Genomic DNA, 23,734 nt, shown 5'->3' on the forward strand with positions numbered 1-23,734 from the left:
TAAAGTTTATGTAGCAACAGAAGGATTGCAGGGATAATGCCATTGGGGCGGCGGATCATTTACTTCTGACGTTCCAAAGCCTCGGGGAGTTGGCTCAAGATTGCCTGTCTTTGATAAGGTCCTTGCAACGTCGTAAAACTTTGTTGTTCTTTAAAAATGCTTTAATCAATTTGCTGTGTATAATATAATTGTAGATAATTTTGCTCAACTACTGTTTGCGCTACTAGACTCGCAAGTTAATAGAGTTGCGCTTGTTATCCACCGATATCTTTTTTTAATAGCAAAAACAGACAGTTGTTTTCTATCTCTCTTTCGGGACCAGGCCGGCGGTACTTCACTTTGAAGTCCACAGTTAAACCCTCAACCCAGCTCGTTTTGAAATAGCCTGGAGGAGTTATGCCGCCTGCAATGACTATTTGAAACAGTACCTGGTGGAACTGGGAAACGCGTCTTCTTTTCAGGGTTTCATTTACCCCCAGATATAAGAGATAGTCTACATGTTCGAACGGAGCGCAAAACACCGGCGCGTGAAACAAATTCTGGATTACTCTTATGGGTTGCTTATGGTGCAGTAGTGGACTATATTTGCCCTCTGAAGGGAAGAACTACTAGATCGATGGTAAGTTAGAGAATGCGATGCGATTTGAGCAAGGCCCCCCTCCCTTGGTCTCTTTGATGTGCGCTGAATCGCTTTGAAGTTTATAAATACGTTCTCCCTTTTTGCTGTTGTCAGTGCTTAAGCCAGATGATTGTCATTGGAATAGAAATCGGTTATCAAGTGTGTGTTTGCTGTTATTAACACAGTGAGTTGATATAATAGATCGTTATAGTGTGATACTTAGATCGCAAGTGGAGAGGGAGGTGGGATGTGTGCTGCGCGGTTAGCACTACCTCCTTGAAATTTTGACACCCCCTCTGATCTAAATAGGAGGACCTCTTGCATGCTCTAGGGTCAGTTGTTGAATGGGACAGGGTTTCAGACAATCCTTCCCGCACTGAGGACATACATGGGCTAGAAAACATAGCCTAACCTAGTCTCAAATACAGCTTGCATTTCATGTTTTTTGTCGGATTACTGTTGCTCTGAACGGAAAGCGATTCTTGGATTGTATCTCGCATCGGAAGGAGGACAACATTAATGGAATAGTGCGATCATCCCATTTTTGTACTGTGTTCTTTTGACCAGGGTTTCGTTTTACAATGGTATGTGGTTTATGGATGGTCTCATTTACACTGTGTGATTTGGATACGAAATGCTTTCGCCGCAAAGCAAATGAGGTGATATTGTTTACAGTAGCGTGTCCGAAAATACTCGGCACTGCAGAACTACAGTTTATTAGCTTACATCGTGAGTAGACGTGACACTTTCTGCCGGTACTGAGTGAATAGAGTCGTGTAGCTTACTTGTTTCCGCAGGTAAAGCTACACGAGTTCAGTCGGGAGCGCATGTCACATTTACTGAATGTGTGTGCTTTAACACCCAACAAAGCTATTATTACGATAAATGGCAACCTATCCAGGCGAAAACCCCTGTGTGCTGTGAAATGCCTAACATTTCTGAGATTGTAATTTCGTTCAGCAAAAGCTGTGATCGAACTAGGTTCCATAGTAATTTTCGTGACCAAATGCTGGGCTGTAGTTCCATGGAAGCGTAAGTTGGGGGCCAACTGTGCAAATGATCAAAGCGTTATTATTGATCGTGATCACTGTATGCCAAGACGCTCGCTTTCCCGCAGGCTTTCATCTTTCTTATGTGGCACGGTCCATTGTAGCGCATCGGATGTATTTTCATTGTCGTGGATAGCTTTGATAGTCTTGCCTTTTTACGGTAGTCTGAGGACAAGTGCGCATGGTTCGTTGTGAATGAATAATGTTATCAAATTCCGATTCTGAAGCTATTATTGAGTGTATGCGTCTGTATTGATCTGTTTGTGTGAAGTTTTACGCACATATTTCTTCATTTGTTTGTTTCTTAATTAACAAGCAAGCAGTGTGGAATACATTATTGACATACCGGTAACTCCAGTTAATTAAATATATGTGACAGGTTATGTTAATTGGCCATATTACATTTTAGAAGGTGTGAGTGAATAACAAGAAGTGTTAAATAGATGTGACAGGTTATGTTAATTGGCCATATTACATTTTAGAAGGTGTGAGTGAATAACAAGAAATATGTCATATTGTCACTTGAAAATGTCTGTGTGCTGTTTACTTCATGGCTCGCTTTGAAGTTTTGAGGGTCTGGTTTTGATTAGATCGATACTTTGTGTTTCAGAGAGAAGAGGAGTTGAGAAGCTCCCCTGCTGGTTTTAGTGAGTGAGGAGAGTGGAGCCGAGCTGCAAGCAGGCTAGCGCTGCACAAGGATACGAACAGTGGAGCCATGAGTAGGGCGCTTACGGACCCTATCGGCAGTAGCTTCAGAGAAGATGCTCCTCGTCCTCCGGTACCGGGGGAAGAGGGAGAAGCGTCATGCCACACTCCCAGCAAATATGCCAAAATGAGACCTCAAAACAAGGCTAAACTGATTGCTGCCTCTTCTTCGAGTTCCACGCCGCGGAGGAACGAGGATGGACTCGGGGAACCCGAAGGGAGCGCGTCCCCGGACTCTCCGCTTTCCCGGTGGACGAAGTCGTTGCATTTTCTCTTGGGTGACCAAGACGGTGCTCACCTTTTCAGGACATTTTTGGAGCGGGAGCAATGCGTGGACACGTTAGACTTTTGGTTCGCCTGCAACGGGTTCAGGCAAATGGACCTTAAAGATTCCAAAACGGTACGAGTTGCCAAAGCAATTTACAAACGGTACATCGAAAACAACAGCATTGTCGCCAAGCAAATGAAACCTGCGACAAAGGCATACATAAGGGATAGTATTAAGAAGCAACAGATAGACTCCGCAATGTTCGACCAGGCACAGACTGAGATTCAGTCGACCATGGAGGAGAATGCTTACCAGATGTTTTTAACTTCTGACATATACCTCGAGTACGTTCGCACCGGGTGCGAGAACGCTGCCTACGTGAATCACGGCAATCTTGGAAGTCTGAAGTTGATGTGTGGGTATCTTCCTCCGTTGATTGAGGACAAGGAATGGAATTGCAATGACTTAAAAGTAAAAGCCCTGGCCACTGTGGTCGGACTATCGGAGAAAACATTACGAGCTACTGTATCCATTAGGACAACTGATGTGCTGGAACATGCATGCAGGTAAGAGGTTTGAATATTTCAAACAGTTCAGAGTGTGCAATCAATTTAGAAGTATACCCATGTGTACATCATCTTAATCAATTTCAGTGGATAAAAATGTTGTCAGTAACGTTTCCATGTTTCTCTGTACCATTTGTAAGTAATGCTGAGCCTTACTGCCCAGTGTTTATGTGTAAGATGGGTTAGTTTGCCATTTCCCTTCTCAGTACTTAGTGGGTTTGTTTGGCTCACCTACTTACTGTTAGCTATTAGTCTGTTGAGGAAAACATCAATGACACAGTGGTTCTTCTTTTCAAGTTAATGAAGTCTAGTAGACAGCCCTCTGCTGGCACATAAGTTTCCTGTGCTTTGAAATGGTGCCTGAGCTGAAGGCTTGAAGTCACACAGCAAACCCCACTGATGCTTAGTGACAGTACCTAAAAGTTATGCAATATTACTTTCTTTGTATTTTTTAAAGTCATGTTCTTTGAAAGTGCACACATCTAGACACACACATTGTCATTCTGTTTCTCTGTTTCTCTCTCTATCACTCTCTCTCTCTCACACACACAAATATTTTACACACGCTAAAGTTATACTGCCAAGAGCTGATATTGTCCTCTTGGTCAGAGATGAAAGATAAGATGTTTCTGGGAAGCATTTTAGTTCATTTCTTAAGATCCCTTACCAAATACTGTCCAACAGCTGCAAGCTCTTTGACATTGGGAACGTTTTTAAAGTGTGGATTTTATGCATGATTGCGCATCAAAGACTAGTTTTATAGTATTGACCAAACTGTTCTTAGTATGTCCATACAATAAAACAAGAAACATCTGGAGACGATTATGGTGGGGTGCTAAGTTTTTCCCCCTTCTCTGTTTTGTTCATTGCAATAGGCAAAACCTATGGAATGTGTTCTCTCAATGGGATTTTATACTTTCTGTCAGAATATATACAATATCCTGAGCTGTTCATCATACATTGCGAGTGACACTCAGTCCGCAGAGATTCAGAGCTATCCCAGACCACATCATTTCCAGTCAGAATTAACTATTTCCTGTTAGGAGGGAAGCAGTTCTCATTCTGATAGCGCTTAGATAGATGTCCAGGCAAGCTAAACTGCCCTGATATTTCCGCGTAGCTTGAATTAATTAGTTGCCAGGGATGCAGCATTTTTTAGCGTGGTCGTCATCGCAAGGACAAAGGTGTTGTTGACATGAGTCTTTAGGGGATATTGTGAGTGTGTGTGTGTGTGTAGGGGGGTATCTCCACAGCTTCCTGGTGTGATCCCTACATTCTTAGATTTCTCTGAAGGGAAAAAAGAAGCCCCCCCCCCTTCCCTCTCCCCCTGCCTCGCACAAACCCTTTATGTCCCTGAATTTCTATCTGAAACATGTGGAACTAATTTCACCAGCACTCTGGACCCCCCACCCCCTCCTCTCTCTCTCTTCCCCCCTCTCTCCCTCTCTTTCCTAACCACCCTAGTCCTGTCTCAAAAACATGACCAGAGCTGCTCCTTCAACCACTACCCCCCCCCCCTTTTTTTTTGCTTATGATTTTTTTAGAGCCACCCTCCTCCCTCCCTTGCTTCTCTTTCCTCAGCCTCCATTGCCTTGCTTTTATCTCCCCCTTTCTGAGAAATCCCTCTGACAGAGACTAAGCATGCTTTAGAGTGAGGAGGAAAGAAAAGAGAAGAAGGAAGAGAGAGAGAGAGAGAGAGAGAGAGAGAGAGAGAGAGAGGAAGGGGGAAGACAGGAAAGAGAGGGAGGAGGAGATCATGAAAGGGAGAAAAAAGCGAGGGGGAGAATGAGAGCCCAGCTGTGCTAAATACCTGACTCTTTGCGAGAGCTTCCAAAGGTCAGGTTTGAGCTGGGGCCTAAGGCTTTAGTCATGCTGTGCCTCTCCCCACTGCACTCCGGGCACTAGGCATTCTCATAAAGCACAGGGCCCGCCGCCCCTCCCCTCTCTCTTTCTTTCCCACTCCTTTCCTCAATCGCTCTCTCTCTCAGTCTCTCTCTCTCCCCTCTCTCTCACCCTCTCTCTCTCTTTCTTTCTCTCCGCTGCCCAAGCTCTAAGCTCAAGTTTTCTCCCACCACCCCCCACTTCTGTCCACCCCCTTTGCCAGTTAAGCAGGAATGCAACACAGCAGGAGAGAGAGGGGGAGAAAGAGAGAGAGAGAGACTTTTTTAGGGGAGGAGGAGGAGTGGTGTGTGTGTGTGTGTTTGGGGGGGGGGGGGGTTTGAGGGAGAGAAAAGGGGGAAAGAAAAGTGCGGGAACCTTGCCCAAACAAAGCGCGTGGAGAGATAGCAAGTAGAAGGGGAAGTGCTGGTTGTCCCTTCACACAAGCAGTCTGCTCACTTCAACCCCCCTCCACCACCACCCCACCCCCCACCCCCCCCCCCCAGTCTGCTCTCAGGGGTGGAACATGAAAGCGAGTGCAGAAATAAACACAGGCCGCAGATAGTGTGGTCACATTCCAGAGGTCCCCCAGGCCTGCTGAAAGTGACTGTAATCTCTGCAACCTGTGGAGAATGAAACCTCAAAGCAAACCCCCACCACTCAGAGCAGACATGTCCTGCAGCAGGGCCCAGGGAAGGGGTGGGGGTGTGGGAGAGATGGGGTGGGGGGGGTGTAGTCATTTGCTTGGGTAACACATTTGCTCTGTTGAACAGTGTTAGTACTTATAGTATACTTTGTATTGTATCTTGAGTTGTGTCTCACGAATGCGATGGGTTATTAAATGTTGCTCACCGTGATGTTGCTGATGGTCCCGCAGGTCGCAGAGGCGAGGAGAGCCGGCGAGTCCGTACTTCGTCAACTCGGGCCACGTGTTCGTCCCCGCCACCAGTGCCAACGACAGCGAGATCTCCAGCGACGCCATGACGGACGACTCCATGTCGATGACGGATAGCAGTGTGTAAGTGTCCACGTGGTCCAGAGGGCGAGGGCGAGACGAGCCAGCGGAGCTCACGTGGGTCAGTGGGGTTCACGTGGGTCAGTGGGGTTCACCGAGGCCTTGGTGCCGTACCTGCCCCGTCTTGTCTTGGGGGGAAACTTAGACAGTGATTCATGTCTAGTTAGGGCACAAGGAAACGTGTCTCTTTGTGTTGGTTTTGTAGCGGCTGTTTCAAGTTGAACAAGGCGCAATGTTTTCGACTTAATTGCTAGATTGAAATTGTTTGTGTTTGAGCTGGATTGCTCCCAATGCATAACCTATGGCTAAGACAAAAACGCGCTAGCACGTTAGAGCGTCTCTTTATTTTGTGACATTGTGTGCCTTGTTTTTTTGAATTTTTTTTTTCCCCCTCTTGTGTTGCAAACAAACTCCTTTTTTGGGCTGGGTGTGACCCTTCTCTCTTTTGAGTGCGACGCATCCATCTGCCGCCAGTGCGCCTTTGTTTTTCATTATTATCTAATCACTTCCCTTTGAAGAGCAGGGGTGGAAAAAATTAGCCATTCGGCCTTAAGACAACCTCATTGAAAACTGCTGGCAGTGCATGAAAGGGAGGCTTACTTGCATGGTGGTTTGATTTCCTCCTTGCGGACCGCCGCACTGGGATCGGGTGTCAGCTAAGGCTCTTTCACTGAGGCGTGTGTGTGTGAGAGAGAGGGTGTGCGTGAGTGTATGTAGATATATCTGTGTATGTGCGTTTGTTGAGGGGTGTGTTGGTTGGTTGGTGGGGAAAGGGGCCGGTCCAGAGTGTGGGGTTATTTGGTCAGCCCTCATTTCTGGACTTTTGGCCATGTCACCTGGGATTCCTGCCACAAGGATTAGGAGACCACCACCACCACCACCACCACCCAACACACCCATGCAGCAGCTCTCCTCCACCCTCCCATGCACCACCCCCACCCCCACCCCTTTCCATTTCCCTCCTCTAGCGTGGTAGTGGGGAGCCGGAGAGCGGGGAGTGAGAAATAAAGTGCACAGAGGATGAAAGGCTTAACTGAATCGCTTTCAGCCCATTGTTAGGCTCGGGGAGCTTAGGGGGATGAGAGGGTGGCTGGCTGCTTTGAAAATTAGTTGCACAACTGAATGGGAGATCCCCATAAAGCAAGGGCCCGTGAAAAAGAGACACCCCCCCCCAAACACACACACACACACACACACACACACACACCCCCCGCCTGTTTGTTCGGGCCTGGCCTCCTGGCCCAGTCACAGCCGCCAAGTCCAGCCCAGTTGAGCCCTTCCAGTCAGTGGGGGTCGTGGGGGGGCCGGAGGTTTGGGCAGTAGAGGGGAGCGTCGGAAACATTTGTGCAGGGTAGGCAGGGGCAGGGGCAGGCCGGTGGTGCCCCAGAGAGGGTTGTTGTGTTGGCCCCGAGGTCTCGTTTTGCTTGTTGAAACTGTAGAAAGTGGCAGGAATATGGGTCCAGATGAGCACTAGTGTTTGGTGGTGAATTGATGCTGTGTGTTGATCAATTCTCTCATGTCTAGGGTGGCTGATCGGTAGGTGTTCTGTCACTGCATAAGTGATTTGACATTAGTGAAGTTACGTCAGGCCCTATGAGGTGGTTGTTTTGAAAGTCTTGCTGCTTCCGCTGTTGCCATTGTATTGTTCATTTTTGCTGTACAGCAAAAAAAGAGAGATTATTCCACTCTTCTTTTTAGAATTTAATCACAGCCCTTTCATGCAAATAAGTTAAACACAGTGATAAAAATCACCCACAACAAAGAATCCTGCTTAGGTTTGCATAAACAGCTTGGCTGGTGCTGCCCCCTCCACCCCCTCCCATCTCTCTCCACACTCAATGGAAATGGGGTGGGGGGTTCAGCTACCTCTCCAGCTGGGGAACAATTTTATTAGCACATCTTTTTTATTATGGTTAAAAGACACAGCTCAAATTTGAATCTCATTTCTAGATAAAGAAACGGGAGGGGGGGGGGGGAGAAAGAGAGAGAGATTTATTTTTCTCCCTTGCTCTCTCTCTCTCTCTATCTGCCTCTCTCTCTCTCTCTCTCTCTCTCTCTCTCTCTCGCTCTCTCTCCCTTGCTTATATCTTATTTATGGATTTACTTGGACGCTAGGGAATGCTGCTGCGCCAACTTCAAACATTACCTTATCTTACAAACCAGCCTTTTGATGTTGCCCAGATCAGAGGCTCGCTGTGGAGCCGTTGCCAAATGAAGATGGCAGCGGGCGCGAATGCGCATGAGTGTGAGATTTCAAAGAGCAGGCGAAGACGGGGCGTTTGGGCTGGGTCAGACACTTCTGAGTCAGAGGAAAAGGGCCAAGATAATTGGCCCGGCTTAAATGGTCACCGACTGGAACGCAAGGGGGCTCTGAGGAGGAATGAAATGTATCTTACAAGGAAACGTTAAAAAATAAAAGAAAGAAAAAAAGACAGACAGAGAAAGACCTCCCAAATGTGCGGTCATGTCAAAACACAAGCAACTAGACTAGACTAGACTAGACCGCTAGACTAGACTAGACCGCTAGACTAAACTAGACTAGACTAGACTAGACCGCTAGACTAAACTAGACTAGACTAGACTAGACCGCTAGACGATTTCTGGTTGCCATGATGTTTCAGGAGCGTTGCTTATGACCAACCGTAAGAAGCATGGCAGTCAGTAAAAACAAAACAACTACTGTTGATTATTTACCCAAAACTATTGAGGACACTGACCCACCAATCCGCTCTTCCTTTTCCGATCCTGTGCTCTATAGTTTATCAAGGTTCCAGAAGAAATGGGGTCACTCTTTGATGACTGTTATGGTAAATCAGACTCAGTGTCTTGGCTGTAAAGGATCAGCATTAGTCATCAATGAATCTGTGTCTTAAGCCCCAGTTCAAAGGGCTTCTGTATCGGACTGCTTGCCTCAGTAGAGTTTTGGTATGAGTTGTTTTCCTCCAGCCCCTGTGCTCTTTGATGTGCCTGTAATGTTCCCCGCAGGGGGTTGGTGGGGTGAATGTTGCTGTTTGGGATGGTCACTTCAAGTGATGACCTCCCCTGGGCTCGGTTCATGATGATCTCAAAAGATGCCTTGTGTTGCTAATGGACCAGTGGTGTGTGTGTGTGTGTGGCATTTGACTGGTTTGTAGGGTAGGGGAGGGGGTTGGGGTGGTGACGATAGGTGGAGGTCTGTACACACCTCTTTATAGGAAGATTAAGAAGATATGAGAAAACACAGAGGCCATCTCTGTAGACTTTTCTGAAATGTGTGTGAAAATAAAACATTATCATTAGGTCATTTGGCTCATTTTGACCGACAAAATGTCAGTTATATACTTCAAACAGTGACCTGCAGTCTGTCATTTCAGACGGTGTCCATATAGCTCTTCTTCTGCAGTAGCTTGTTATTTCTGCTCTCAAGTGTGTTTGGAGATGTGCCTGTGTTGTTTAGTCTGTGGAAGCTTGTTCTTCTCTGACACTCTGGGTTTTATTTTGACTGGCTCTGCTTCGTTATAATAACGTTCCCATCCTTGTTGTCCTCCTCAACAGTGATGGCATCCCTCCGTACAAACTGGGCAGCAAGAAACAGCTTCAGAGGGAGATGCATCGCAGTGTCAAGATCAACGGCCAGGTCTCGCTCCCCCACTTTCCGGTAAGAGACTCCACCACTCTTATCTCCGTTGTCATATGACTGTGTGTTTTTCTACCATAGATATACCCCCCTCCCATTCCTCGCACTTGCCTACCACCCAACTCACTCTGTCCTTTTCCCCCCTCTGGGATTTCAATTTTATTTTCAGTGTGCATGTTTTGACAGAATACTACATTCTTTTGGCTCCCCACATTGTCATATAAAAGTCAGTAAATAAAAGACGGAATTAGCATATCTTTTTTTCCCTCATGTCCTCTCTCTCTCTTCCAACACCAACCCCCATCTCATTCTGGATATCAAAAGATGTCAAAAAATAAACTCACTGAGTTGCCTTAACTTCAATAATGCCCCCCCCCCCTCACACACACACACACACATACACACACCTTCGTGTGGGTTTGTGTGTAGGTGAAGTCTTTAGAGAAAGAAATAACTTTTTTGTGCATAAAGAGGACAAGGATCAATTCAATTCAGAGGTCAAGTGGTCAGCAACCTTAAATGAGAGCCCGAGTTGATATTGCTCAAGTCAGCGTGCTCTGTCCCTTAAGACATCCCTTTGATGGGCCGAATGAATGGCGCTTGTGTGGCTCCTTCTGTGACAACTTCCAACAGGGCAGCCCACCCCTCTTGCCCCTCTCCCCCAACCCCCAACCCCCCCCCCCATCTCTAGATCTCTGTAGTTGCCCCCTCCCCCCTCTTTTTTATGAACCCTCTCTAAATTTCACCATTGACTAGAGGTCTCTGTGGCCTCTGGGAGGGAGCGAGGGCAATGGGGCTTTTTGAGAACGAGGAGGTATGGGGGAGGGGTGTTGACGTTGTGTTGTGTCACTTAAAAAAAGGAATCCTTGAGTTTGGGAAAGCGAGCTCGAGAGAAAAAAAAAAAAAAAAAAAACTTAGGCTACCACCACCACCAACAGAGCTGGATCTGGAGCTGGGTTGAATGGCAGAAAACAAGCAACCTAAAACTGTCGTCCTCTTCCTCCCAAACACTTTAGTGTGTGTGTGTGTGTGTGTGTGTGTGCATTCTGTCTGATAGGAATGGGGTTGGGTTGGGGATAGGGAGCGAGGAAGGGAGGGAGGGGGTTATCCTCTGTTCTCTGTTCCTCTTGTTCTTCCTCTCCCACTTGCTCTCTTTTAATGTCTCCCCCCTGATTTGGAGATGGCTCCCATCTCCCAGGATGCATTGGGCTCCAGGCAGCAGGAGCTCGGTGCGGCAAGCGAGACTCTTGCCAGCAGCCTCGCTCTTTCTTCTCTCCCCTTCATCGTCTCTACAAAGAGATGGGAGGAACACACGCGCTGAGGGGGGAGGTGGAGGGGGGGGGGGGGGGGCAAAAAATCAAGAAAGCGAGTCCGCCAAACAACAACAGAAAAAAGTCACAGCACATATAGTTGAAGGAATAATGTGACTACTGTACTTTAGAGGTGCCGCGCATGCAGTAGGGAAATAAATTACCACTTTCCCTTCAGATCTCTGCAGTATTTGACTCCCATATTTCCCCCCTTCTTCTCTCTACTGCTCATCTCTCAATCTTCTTCCTCCTCTCTCTCTCTCTCTCTCTCTCTCTCTCTTTTCTTCTTCTTCTTCTGTCTCTCTTCTTCTTCTTCTTCTTCTTTTAATTTTGTCCCCGTCCTGCCTTTCCATCGTCTTCTTTTCCCCCCGTCTATCTGGCTTTTATTCTAAGATTTAAAAGCCCCTGTCCCTCCCACCCCTGGTGTGTGTTTGATGTTTGACAAGGGCCCTTTGAAGCTGGCTGACTTCAGAGCGGGGCGCTGATGGCACGGTCGCGCTGCCGAGCGGAGTGGAGCGAGCGGGAGAGGCAGACGAGGGGGGGGGGGGGGGGGCGCCTCTGAGCGAGACCAACTGCTCTCGCTGACGGCAGCCGATGCCAGGGGCCACGGGCTAGGGAAGAAGAGAGGAGGAAGAGTGTGTGAGGGAGGTGTGGCATGGAGTGGAGGAGTGTGGGTGGAGAAGTGTGGGTTCAACGGAAAGAGATCATGCTAGCTAGAGCAGGGGGATGAGCTTTTTGGCTGAGCGCTAAGTTGCTAACGTGGTAGCGGCTAACGCTGCGCTAGCCGCGGAGCCCCCTTTTATCTTGCCTCAGAAGCTGGTGAAAAATGGTACCCCAGATCCCTAACCCCTGCCGCTTGTCCCCTGGCACTTGCAGAGGACGCACCGGCTGCCGAGGGAGATGACGCCCGTGGAGCCGTCGGCCTTCGCCGCTCAGCTCATCGCCCGTCTGGAGAAGCTCAAGAAGGAGCAGGAGACCCTGAGCTCCCTGGAGGAGCGACTGCAGCAGATCCAAGAGGTGAGTCCCACCACCAAACCCTCTACACACACACACACACAGTGATCTTTGATCTCTGAGCTTTGACCTCTCCTTGACCCCATTTGGTGTCTTTGACTCCCCGGGCCCCTTGTTCTTGATATCAATGCTTTTGCTGCCAAAATGCCCCTGTTTTTGCCATAAAGTTAGTCACAGCAGTGCAAGGAGTTCAGAACAAAAGTTTAGATGAACTTTTCCTGTCTTTGAGGGAGCGGAGAGGGACTTGTTAATGTTGATGCACTGTTGACTGATAGACTGGATTGAGTGCTGGCAGCCACAGGAAAACTTCTCGTCGGTCTCTGGGAGCCCCAAACTTACGTTTCCCGACATACTTAGAATTCTTCAAATAGCTAGAGCTTAGCAAAACTCTAGTGGCCACTTGCTTGCTGTGTGGGTGACAGAGAAGTCTGTGTCTGTCTGTCTGTGCGTGTGTGTGTGTGTAGAGATCAGACATGTGCACTGTGCAGTAACGGATTGAAGTCGGCCTTTTTTAACTGTCGTCTGAAACTTAACTTTTCTGTGTTTTTCTCTCTCTCTCTGTGTGTGTGTGTGTGTGTGTGTGTGTGTGCGTGTGTGCGTGTGTGTGTGTGTGTAGGAGGAGGAGAGGGACGAGAGCGAGGTGCCCGGCAGCAGCGTTGCGGTCCACCACCCTCCCCACGCCCTGGGTCTGCTGCCCTCGGGCATCTGCGAGGAGGACCCACAGGCCATCCTGGACGAGCACCTCTCCCGCGTCCTCAAGACGCCCGGCTGCCAGTCGCCCGGCGTGCCCGTCCGCTACTCGCCGCGGTCCCGCTCGCCTGACCACTGCACCTCAGCCGCCGCCACCGCCGGCCTCATCCTGGGCGCGGGCAGCCCCTCGTCGTTCGGCGTGGCGCCCGCCGCGGGCAAGGGTCCCCTGGGCCACCGTCAGGCCACCAAGCACATCCACCACCACTACATCCACCACCACCACGCCGCCTCGCCCAAGACCAAGGAGCAGATCGAGGCGGAGGCGGCGCAGCGCGTGGCCCAGTGCCTGTGTCCACCCACCGCCACAACCGCCGCCGACTACGCCCACCAGCGCTGCCACAGCCCGGCCGAGTTCAACGCTGGGTGAGTGCCCTCTCCGCTGCTCTCTCTCCGGTTACCACTGTCTTAGAAAAGTGTGTGTGTGTGTGTGTGTGTGTGTGTGTGTGTGTGTGTGAGAAGAGACATTGAGCTTTTTCTTCTCTGACAGCAGTTTCTGCACTCTGCCTGATATTCTCATCATGTTTCTGTGAATGTGTTATTTCTGTCTGCGTCATGCATTTTTGATAAAAGCGGAATATTCTCTTTGTCCTGACCACATCTGTGGCGGCCGCTCTTGATGTGGGAGGCCGAAGGGTCGGAGGGTTTTGGAAACCGTGAGGGAATGCTCGTAGTAATCATGGGCTTTCTTGTCTGGTGTTGACCACAGGCGTTCTAGCACTTTGTCCAAGAGACCCAGCAAGGCCAGCGACGGCGTGAGCGCCAGCCTGTCCGGGGGAGAGGGCAGCGTCTCCCCTCAGCTGCCCTCGGACGGAACCGACCGCTCGCAGAACGTGTGGCAGTGGATACTGGAGAGCGAGAGGCAGAACCGGCACAAACCGCACAGGTGAGTGAGGACGACACCCACGGAACAAGGGACACAGTCCATTAGATCTTTCAGTAGAACACAGTTCCATTTCATACTTTATCTCTCAGGTCACTACAGGTCACTATTTAAGCGAGCTGTTATGTTCTCCATTGGATGTGTGTGTGATGCCTAATGCCTAATGGGCTTCTCTCCACAGCACTCAAGGCCTGAAGAAGTCCCACACCCCCGAGCCCTCGTCCAAAACCCTCCCCAGTCGGACGCCGTCCTGGGGAGGCGGCGGCATCGTCGGCGGTGGTGGCAGCCACTCCCGCAACCACCACCCGGGGCACCCCTTCATCCAGGACCCCGCCATGCCCCCTCTGCCCCCGCCCAACACCCTGGCCCAGCTGGAGGAGGCCTGTCGGCGCCTGGAGGAGGTCTCCAAACCCCCCAAACAGAGGTATCGGAACAGCTCCCTCTCTCTCTCGGGCTCTATTGCATTTATTATTCAACAGTACTTTTGTTTTTCAAAGCCCATTACACAGTACTGGTAGATGTCAGTGTATGTTTTACTGGATATGTGCAGTTAAGCTAACTCCTAAGATGTCAGTGTATGTTTTAATGATGATCTGCAGTTAAGCTAGCTGCTAAGATGTCAGTGTATGTTTGTTTAGCGTCGCATGATCAGCCGTCTGATGGGTTGTTGTTGAATGTCATTCCTCAGCAGGCATTCAGTATCCAGCCTTCAAAGGGACAGGAGCCATCCGCAACCCTTCATGAATGGGAACTCAGCTCCAGCCAACCCCAGCCTTCAGACAGACGAGTATGTGTCTTTGTCCTCCTTTTCTTCCAACCTTCCTTCTTTATTTTATTCATTCTCTTTTTCTTAATCTTTCGCCCACAATTCTACAGGAGTGTTCTTTTATTCTTGTACTCTGCCATCAAGACTGTCACGTTACTCCTTCTGGTGCCTTGAGACATGTGCCTCCCAAGCACACATACTATAGACTATACTATAGTGAGAGATACAGTAGTATACTAGTAGTGTAGTAGTATACTATAGTCTGAGATACAGTAGTATACTAGTAGTGTAGTAGTATACTATAGTCTGAGATACAGTAGTATACTAGTAGTGTAGTAGTATACTATAGTCTGAGATACAGTAGTATACTAGTAGTGTAGTAGTATACTATAGTCTGAGATACAGTAGTATACTAGTAGTGTAGTAGTATACTATAGTCCGAGATACAGACAATGCAATTGGGCTCTTTTTCTCTCTTGGCTCTCGTAGTGTTTGCAGCCTTCTTATTTTACCTGCCTGGTTGTCGGCGTGGCTTCGTTTGAAGCTCGTCCGGCGCCATCTGACAGCTCCGCTCTGTTTTTAGCATTTAATTGGCTGACCTGCACCGTGCCAACAGGCTGTGGTGCTAGCTAGCCTTTGTCTGAGAGCCTTAAGAAAGCCGTAGGAGTCGATGAACACAGAGTGAGGTTTTTTGCCCTGAGGTGAACCCTGCAGCCTGTCCATTGCTGATGACCTCATTTTCCTGTGCCCAGGTGGAAAGAGCCAAAGAAGCCATGCGGCGGACACAACGGGGCTCCAGCAGCGCTGACGCCATCGTTGTTTTCGTCGTCGTCCTCGTACTCGTCGTCGTCGCCGGGCTCAGAGCTGGTGGTCACGTACTTCTTCTGCGGGGAGGAGATCCCGTATCGGCGCATGATGAAGACGCACAGCCTGACCCTTGGCCACTTCAAAGAGCAACTGCGCAAGAAAGGCAGCTACAGGTGAGCGCTTCCTCCAGCACACGCACCACACGCCCTGCGACTGGCAGGGACGCCTCTTCATGAGCATTTAGGAGGAGAAATTCTGTCCTTTTTTTTTGGGAGTTTGAAAAAGAACTGATGTTGTTCATAAAAGTTTAAGGTCTTTTCCAAAGAGCTAGCCAGAGCACATGGCCACTGTTTTTCAACTACCTGATGTGTTAGGAGACACTAAAGACCATATATATATATATGTGTGTGTGTGAGTGTGTGTGGTGAGGAATGACTGTGGTGAGGAATGAGAGAGAGAGAGAGAGAGAACGTTGTCACTGCACTCCTGCAAGGCGGAGATGAGAGGGGGGTTGGGGGCAGTGCGCGGGGGCAGGGGTGGGGGCAGCGGGTCCATTTCAAGGCCAAGTGTCTCGGTCACATCTGCTGGTGATTTCCATGTGAAGGCTCACTCAGTAAGCGTGGCTTTGAAGCCCAGGCCCTTTTCTCCTCCGCACAAAGACACACACCGCTCAGGCAGGGCACACAAACATTCCTCCCAGGATTACCGCGGGGCCGCCGTCAAGGGCATCGCTTTCCCCTCTCCTCAATACACAGGAGAAAGCAAAAACATTTAAATTATTATTATTATTATTATTATTATTACTATTACTATTATTATTCATATTATTTTTACCAGTAGCGTTCTGAACAAATTAGACAGTGAATTGTTTGTGAGTGGAGCATTCCCACAGATCACTTAGCCCCCCACCTCCCCAGAGTTGAGCCTTAACCGGAAATGTTTCATGTGCCTTTTAACTCTGATCACTGTGTGTGTCGGGGTGGGGTGGGTGTTGAGGAGGGGGGGGGGGGGGGGTGTCACATTCTCAGTGGGCAGTCAACCAAGAGCAGGGCCTCCCATTCTCTAGCCGCTGTTGATCTCGGACTCCGAGTCAGATATACCTGCCTGCTTGCCTGCCTCTGGGTTAGGGTTAGGGTTAGCTTTTTCCCTGTGGCTGCAGGGCACGTTTCCAAACACCACATGACGGGCTCGGTTTCCATGTCCAAGTCTCTAGGTCACCGCGCACGTATATCGATTGAGTTTTCACCGTAAACTTCTCAATGAAAAGGAGCGCTGGGGGACTGGAAGCCAACGGGCCCGGCTGGCTCTGAATGTGTGGAATTGCTTAATTTCAACATGGCAGCCGTTCAACAGAGAACAGTACAGGCTAGGACTGCCAGGCAGGGTTGGTGCCAGATGTTGCAAAGAGAAAAATCTTGCCACATAAAACATGTTCCACTGGAAAGACACATCTCTCTCTCTCTCTCTCTCTCTCTCTTTCACTCTCTCTTTCCCTCTCTTTTTTTCATTCTCTCTTGCGCACTCATTCACTCTCTCACTCTCATTCTCTTTCTCTGTCTGTCTCTCTGGCTATCTATCTTTCTACCAGTCTCTTCCTTTCTCTCACCTAACTCATTGCCTGAAGGAACTCCCTTTCCTAAGAAAACGATAAAGAGTCCCTTTTCTGAGAGATAGGTAAATCTCATTCAGGGCTTTGACTCGGCCCACAGTAGATCTATAAGGGTGATCTGTAAAGGGCCCATTGGTTCGTTCACACATGCTGAAATGGAATGGGTACTGTCACCCCCCCCCCCTCTCTCTCCACCCCTCCCAGTAAAAGCCATGATCTCAGTCTTGCATCTTGGACCCCTACCTCCACCAGCCTCCCCATTTGTGTTTAATTAATATTAACAAAGGCCCAGAGAGAGAGAGAGGGGGAAAGAGAGAGACTCTTTAAAAAAACACAAAGGGGGGAAAAAACATTAAAAAACACATTTTTTACACACATTGTTTGTATGACTTTGTCAGCTTTGCTCATAAAAAGCGCTTCAGGAATGCCAGGGCCCAGCCACACATGGAGGGGAAAGGAGGCATTTTTCCATTACAAAGCCAATCATTAAACCACCCCTGCTGCTCTTCCCTCTGTTGAAAGAGAGGAGCTGGAATCATTAGGAAGCAGGCAGACCCCCAAAAAAATGAACCCATGGCTCTCTCTCTCTCTCACTCTCTTTCTCTCTCTCACTCACTCACTCTCACCCCTCCTCCTTCGCTCTCTTCTTCCTCTCCAATCCCTTTCTTCTTGTCTTGTGGAGGTATAGCTATGTGACCCAGATGACCCTCGGGATACCTCCTCCCCTCGTCAGAGTAGTAGCCCCTCACCCCCCTACTGGGCAGAGCTCCCCGACAGCTCTGCCTTGTCTCCCCTTTTGCACACACAAAAAAAGAATAGATGGGAGTTGGGAATGCTCTTGCGTACCGCGGTTCCTGTCCAAAGGGCTCACACTAAAGAGGTATTAGACAGACACAGAGAGTGTGTGTGTGTGTGTGTGTGTTTGTGTTTTCAGGCAGACTCTGAGGCACCTGAAATTTCAGTCCATCTGACAGACAGCCGCTGGTTTTGACAGCAGGCTCAATTAGGGCCCAGAGCAGAGCAGTGCAGTGCAGTGCAGGCAGAGTGCTAAGTGGTGCCCTGAGACAGCACTTAATTAGCCCTTCAACTTTAATGAGAGCTTCTCCGGGAGACTCCGCAACACGCTCCGCCACACTTTTCAGCCCTCCCAACCAATAGTAGCACTCTGTGCGCACGCTCGTGTGTGTGTGTGTGTGTGTGTGTGTGTGTGTTAAAGTGTTGCTTTTGTGGCGGCAGTTGTATTTCTGGTTTTTGCTCAGACACGGTCACCTTTTGTCTCGACGTGAAAATTAGAGACTAGGAGACGTCTTAACGCTTGTAAAATTCCAACCAGAAGCCACCATCACAGATTTTTTGAAGACAGTCCATTGTTTTGCGAATGGTCCATCCCTAAGCCTGTGTGTAATAGGTAATAACATAGCTCAGTGGCGTGTGACAGCAGCTTACGTTGTGTCCCTCCTCCTTGTGTTTTTCTCAGGTACTACTTCAAGAAGGCCAGCGACGAGTTTGAGTGTGGCGCCGTGTTCGAGGAGGTGTGGGACGACTGCACAGTCCTGCCCATGTACGAAGGCAAAGTCCTGGGCAAAGTGGAGAGAATGGACTGAAGTGGAGGGTGGAGAGACTACACCCTTTTCCCCCCAAAGCACCTGCCAACCTCAAATGGCAACAAGCAAGCAAGCAAACAAACAAACAAACAAACAACGGAGAGAAAAATAAAAGAATAAATAAGAAACGACACCGCAGGACACTTCTTCTGGATTCAGTCATTTGTAAGCTAACCAGAGTTAATATATCCAAAATGACTGCAGGCAGGACACATAAAGCTATTGAAGGAACACTACAAGGACAACAGTTAAACAATGAAGTACTCTGAAGAGCGGAGGAGCAAAAAAAAAAACCTTTGGAATGGACACCCTTTCCCAACCCTCAGCCTTAGACCCAGTAGGGAATGGGATTCTGGGTATTGTAGTTCCCAGATAGGCCCCTCCACTCTGACTGTAACCACTGAAGACATAGACTGTTTGGAGAGATATATAGGAGGTATGCACGAGCAGGAGCTCCACTACTATGCCGAATGGATGAACTGGCATGTCGTGGAACCTGTTGTACTAAAAACCTATGATGAAATGTCCATACGTGTGCATATACATACAAGCCTTTATGTATATTTACATGTATTCACCACAGATGTTGTTGTTTTGATTTTTTTTTTATTTGATTTGTTTTTATTTGTATTTCTTAAAAGAAAGTTTATTAAGTATTTATTAAACTGTACACCCCTGTTCCCACCCCCCACCTTACCCCCACAAATGTACACCCCACGTCCTAAAGGATGGACTAGCTGCTTTCAGAGACATGGGAGAGAGGTGTTTTGTTGGAACTGCCCCAAAGTTGCCAGAGCTGCCCCAGATATCAGCTATTCTGAACCGGACTGAACCAGGGTCTGACCTCAGCCAGGCTTGGTTCCACTCTCAGCTGGTTACCAGGGGAACAGCCGCCATCTTGCTTCCTGTCATTTCAGCCCATTCCTCACCGTGTCAGGAGCCCACAGAGAAGCAATTCCAAAAGCGTTAGGATGGCCGGGTCCGCTTGTTTTTGCTACTGATTCTGATAGTTCACACACACACGGGCACCTGCCAGCCCCCCTTTACCCTCCCCCAGAAAACAGAGCTCTTCCCTTTGTGCCTTTGTTTAAGGGTCAGGTATTGCGGAAGAATGGACAAAGCAGTAGCGAAAAGTAAAGTGCTAAAGAAGTGTTCACTTAAAGCTTTTGCCATCGGCCTGCCAGTCGCAAGGGAGCGTTTACAATGCTGTGAATCCAAGTGCACCAAAAAAAAAAAAAAACCCAAGAGCTCTTTATCCGCCCCTGAAACAATTGGCAATTGTTATTGGCCTTCAACAACAACAAAAACTGGTCTTGGACTTCTTCTCCGAATGTCAGTCCCCGCGCTATAGGTTCCCCTGAGTCCAGCTCCTGTACACGTGGGAATGGGGCATTGCAAGCTGCAGAGACACTATTATTATGTTCTGTTCCTCTAGTACAGCACCTGTGCCTACATGGACTTCCTACCATGTATTACCCTGCTTCAGGGTCTATTCTTCCCTCGGTTTTCAGAAGGGCTTTATGTTGAAAAGATATTTTTATGCTTTTAATAATATCCTGTAATCATTGTTTTTTTGTTTTTGTTTTTTTGTTTTGTTTAGTTTTTTTGGTTTGTTTTGTTTTTTACATATTTTTTTGTTCTATCTAAACTGTAAAATATACATTATATAAAGAGTTTCATTTAAAGATTTACATGGACCTATAATTATTGTAATTATTAAGAGATGTAGCCTTTATTAAAGTTTTATATTTTTCAAATGAAAGTGCTGTGTGCTTGTGGACTTTGTGTTTGCACTTGATATCAACTGAAGGGAAGTGAGGCGCTGGAGGGCTTCTCATGCCGCTCACACTTCCCATGATTTACTCGCTCAGATTAATGACAAACTCACCCGTGATTTGTCATGGAAAGAGAAGAAGAAATTACTCTCTCTTTTTTTTTAAGGAATCACGGCTTACAGAACATGCCTTATGCCAAAACTTACACATGCTACTTCTGAAAAACAAAAAAGAAATCAATCATATATACCAGCTACCAGAAGTATGTTAAAGGGACATCACCAGATGTTTGCCAAATGTAAATGTTTACAGACGGTCTACAGACCTGTTCTTTGAAAGGAGACCTAGCCTGAAGAGACGGTATTATAGAAGAAGAAAAAATGGGATTTTTATTTACAAGTCTATCAATCATAAACCAGCTGGATGAAAAGCAATAGCACAAACAGTGTTTAGCGTCTGTAGATATGGAGCATGTGTGCGTTGCTGATTTGTTTTCCTCGGCCACACCCAGGCTTGACTGGCGCTGCTTTGTGAACGCCTGCATGGTTCTCCACCACATTAACTTGAGCTTTTCAGCACTCATTAGTCTGTGTCATAACCATCTGCAGAAATATGTTGTAATTCTTTTGGTTTGTTGCCCACTTGGGTCCCAGGCCAAAAAAACTCCAGCAAGTTCTTCCCCCCTCTGCACAGTACTCTTTACCCCCCTCCCCTCACACACACACACACACACACACACACACACACAGTCTCACTGTTTGATCTCCACTCACTCTCTACGCCCATAGATAATCTCCCGCTGGCAGACTTATCCCTGTCTTAATTCTTTATTATTTTTAAATCTGCCTCTCGAGTTGAACCTTAGAGGAACCAACCGCCTGCCTGTTCAGAATTTGTGGGGTATTCATGACCCCCCTCTTTAAAACAACAGAGTGCACACGCACACACACCCTCTCTTCTTATGCATCCACGCCAGTGACACCAGGACCAGCAGAAACATAATTCAGCTGACAAGGAAAAACTGCTCCTATCCATAAATATCTTGCAACGGTTATCAGTTTGGAACAAATTAGAAATGCGCGTATTTCACAAAGTATCTGTGGAGGTAATCTTGCAATAGCATTGCTGCATGGAAGGTCATCGTCCTTTTAGTTCGTCCTTAATCTGCTTTCTCTTTGAAAATCAGGAGAACAGTAAAATCAAATCCCATCAAAGCGAGTGGTGTGAATAAAGAGCTCATCAACAGAGAGCCTCAGACGCTCACTAACGGGGCAGAAAGTCTTCAAAGAGCCACCAGCTGTAGCCTAGTTCATTGAAAGTCAGCTTGTCTGGTTCACACTGAAAGTCCTCGAGCACCCAGGCTGCACCACCATATGCTATAGTGTAATATAATGAAGTTATCTTTGGTAAAGTGTAATAGTGGTAATAGTGTAATATAATGAAGTTATCTTTGGTAAAGTGTAATAGTGGTAATAGTGTAATATAATAGATAGATAGATAGATAGATAGATAGATAGATACTTTATTGATCCCCATGGGGAAATTCAAGGGTCTCAGTAGCATACAGACATCACACACAACATGCACTTACAGCAGAAATGGTAAACATAAGTATAAGTATAAACATATATGAAGTTATCTTTGGTAAAGTAAAGTGTGGCAAAGATTTCACACGGTTGTGGCTTATTATTTTCTAGCACTTTGTCAAAGGACAGTTGTAAAAGTTTCTACATTCTATGGTAGTGTGCAAAATCATTTGTGGGATCTAAGCTTAGAGGATCCACCACCCACATGTTGCAACATGTTAATGACCAATGGAGGCCTACGACTTGTGTGTGAGGATGCGACTGTCTTTCCCATATCACTGGGGGATTCATGTTCTATGAAACAGAACTGATATGATAATTATACGACGCACAAGCAGTTGGAAAGACGATAGTAATCTTCTCCATGAGCTGCCAGCACGTGTGACACTTTTGCAGAGGTGTTTAGGATGTTGTCAAGAGTCAGCTGCTGTTTCACTCTTGAGTTTGCTGAAGAATTTTCGTCATCCTCTCTTTCTTGCTGGTGTTCTATTTTTGGGAAACCAGCGGGGGGTGGGGGGAGCAGGACTGCTCATCTCTTTTGTCTGCTTGGAACTGGAGGAGTGCTGGGGGGGGGGGGGGGGTCGAGGGTTAGGGTGTTCTGGGGTTATGTAGAGTTTCAGCACATCCATGCAACCATGGAGCAGGCAGGTGTAACTCTCCACCCACCCCTAGAACCCCTCACCCTCTCCTCCGCAGACCCCCAAACCCCACCAGCACCATCACCAGCACCACCCTCCATGCTATTTTTGTGTGGCCCTTTTGGCTTTGAAGGGAAACCCCACCCGGGCACATAGCTGGCATGCCTCCCTCAGACGTGTTGATAGATGGACACTGACTGTCGCACAGTCATGCCGCTCACCCCCCAGCCCCCCCCCCTCCGCTCCGCCACCTCCTCCCCCTCGTCACACAACAAAGAGCCTGAGACCACGGCTCTCTGGCCGGAAGCCTCCACGCGCTAATCAAAACAGGTGCTTTTGCTGTGCAGAATCAGCAAGGAGAAAAGAGAGAGAGAGAGAGAGAGAGAGAGAGAGAGAGAGAGAGAGAGAGAGAGAGAGAGAGAGAGAGAGAGAGGGGCTGTTGTGGATGCCCATTCAGCATGAAAAAGCCCTCCCATCACCTCAGTGCTTCAGTGGAACTGATTGGTGGGGAAACACTATCTACCAGCCGTGTTTTGAAATCCTCACCACGAGAGTACAAAGAAGAACAAAGTGAGAGAAGTTTCTTCAGTGAGATTCATTTTTTCACAGCTTCTGCCTCTCTATTTACCTTCTGCTTCTGCCTCTCTATTCCCCCTCTCTCTCCCTCTCTCTCTCTCTTTCTATCCTAGCCTTACTTGCTGAACAGTGTTCTGACTTGGTTTATTTGGTCCATGTATAGTGCTAATTGGCATTTAGTATGGTTTTGGCCTCTGTAAACAGGTCCTGTATGCGACTGTTAGAAGCGATTCCTCTATCGTTCCCCGGGCCGTATTAGCTCCGGCGCCAGGCCTGGGCCCATTGTGCCAGGAGCCTTTGTAGATTTGCAGCGGAGGTTTTTAAATCGCCTTTTCATCCACGGGTTCCCAGTTAGCATATTTAATTGCCAGGTAAAATCATTGTTTACAATCCGTTTAATTATTTGATTGTACAGTAACCGTGAGCAGAGAGAGACGGCGAATGAGAGAGGAGGGCGGGGGACAGAGAGAGAGAAAGAGAGAGAGAGAGAGAGAGAGAAGAGGGATAAGGAGAGGCAGAGAGGGAGGGAGGGAGAGAGAGAGAGGCTCTGTTGCCAGAATGCACATCAAAGCTGTGCCTTGATGTTGATGTTGAATGGGCATTAATGGTTTCTGAAGGCAAGAGATTGCATGAAAAAAAGAAAAGAGAGAAAATGAAAAAAAATTAAACCCTTCTCTCACAATCCCGCCAGCAATCTCAGTAA

At 47.9% G+C, this 23,734-nt stretch overlaps 1 protein-coding gene across 3 annotated transcripts; it reads left to right on the forward strand.

The window, feature by feature from the left end:
* Nucleotides 1-58: 58 nt before the first annotated feature.
* LOC143132822 (axin-2-like) lies at nt 59-20,218 on the forward strand. Of its 3 annotated transcripts, none has more exons than XM_076292650.1 (11): nt 59-118; nt 2,279-3,207; nt 5,963-6,103; nt 9,635-9,737; nt 11,903-12,043; nt 12,657-13,153; nt 13,497-13,673; nt 13,852-14,094; nt 14,359-14,457; nt 15,189-15,416; nt 18,330-20,218. In XM_076292650.1, exons 2-11 carry the CDS (start codon nt 2,384-2,386, stop codon nt 18,454-18,456), a joined length of 2,580 nt encoding a protein of 859 aa, XP_076148765.1. In that variant the 5' UTR covers nt 59-118; nt 2,279-2,383; the 3' UTR covers nt 18,457-20,218. The 3 variants fall into 3 exon arrangements, with proteins under 3 accessions (XP_076148765.1, XP_076148757.1, XP_076148749.1); XM_076292642.1 differs by lacking the exon at nt 59-118 and adding an exon at nt 146-619; XM_076292634.1 differs by lacking the exon at nt 59-118 and adding an exon at nt 976-1,203.
* Nucleotides 20,219-23,734: the final 3,516 nt, after the last annotated feature.

The sequence above is a fragment of the Alosa pseudoharengus genome, unplaced genomic scaffold (genome assembly GCF_046254945.1).
Source record: "Alosa pseudoharengus isolate Yale_2024_CS ecotype anadromous, Long Island Sound unplaced genomic scaffold, YU_APseudo_1.1 YU_APseudo_1.1_scf_1, whole genome shotgun sequence".
NCBI classification, from domain to species: Eukaryota; Metazoa; Chordata; class Actinopteri; order Clupeiformes; family Clupeidae; genus Alosa; species Alosa pseudoharengus.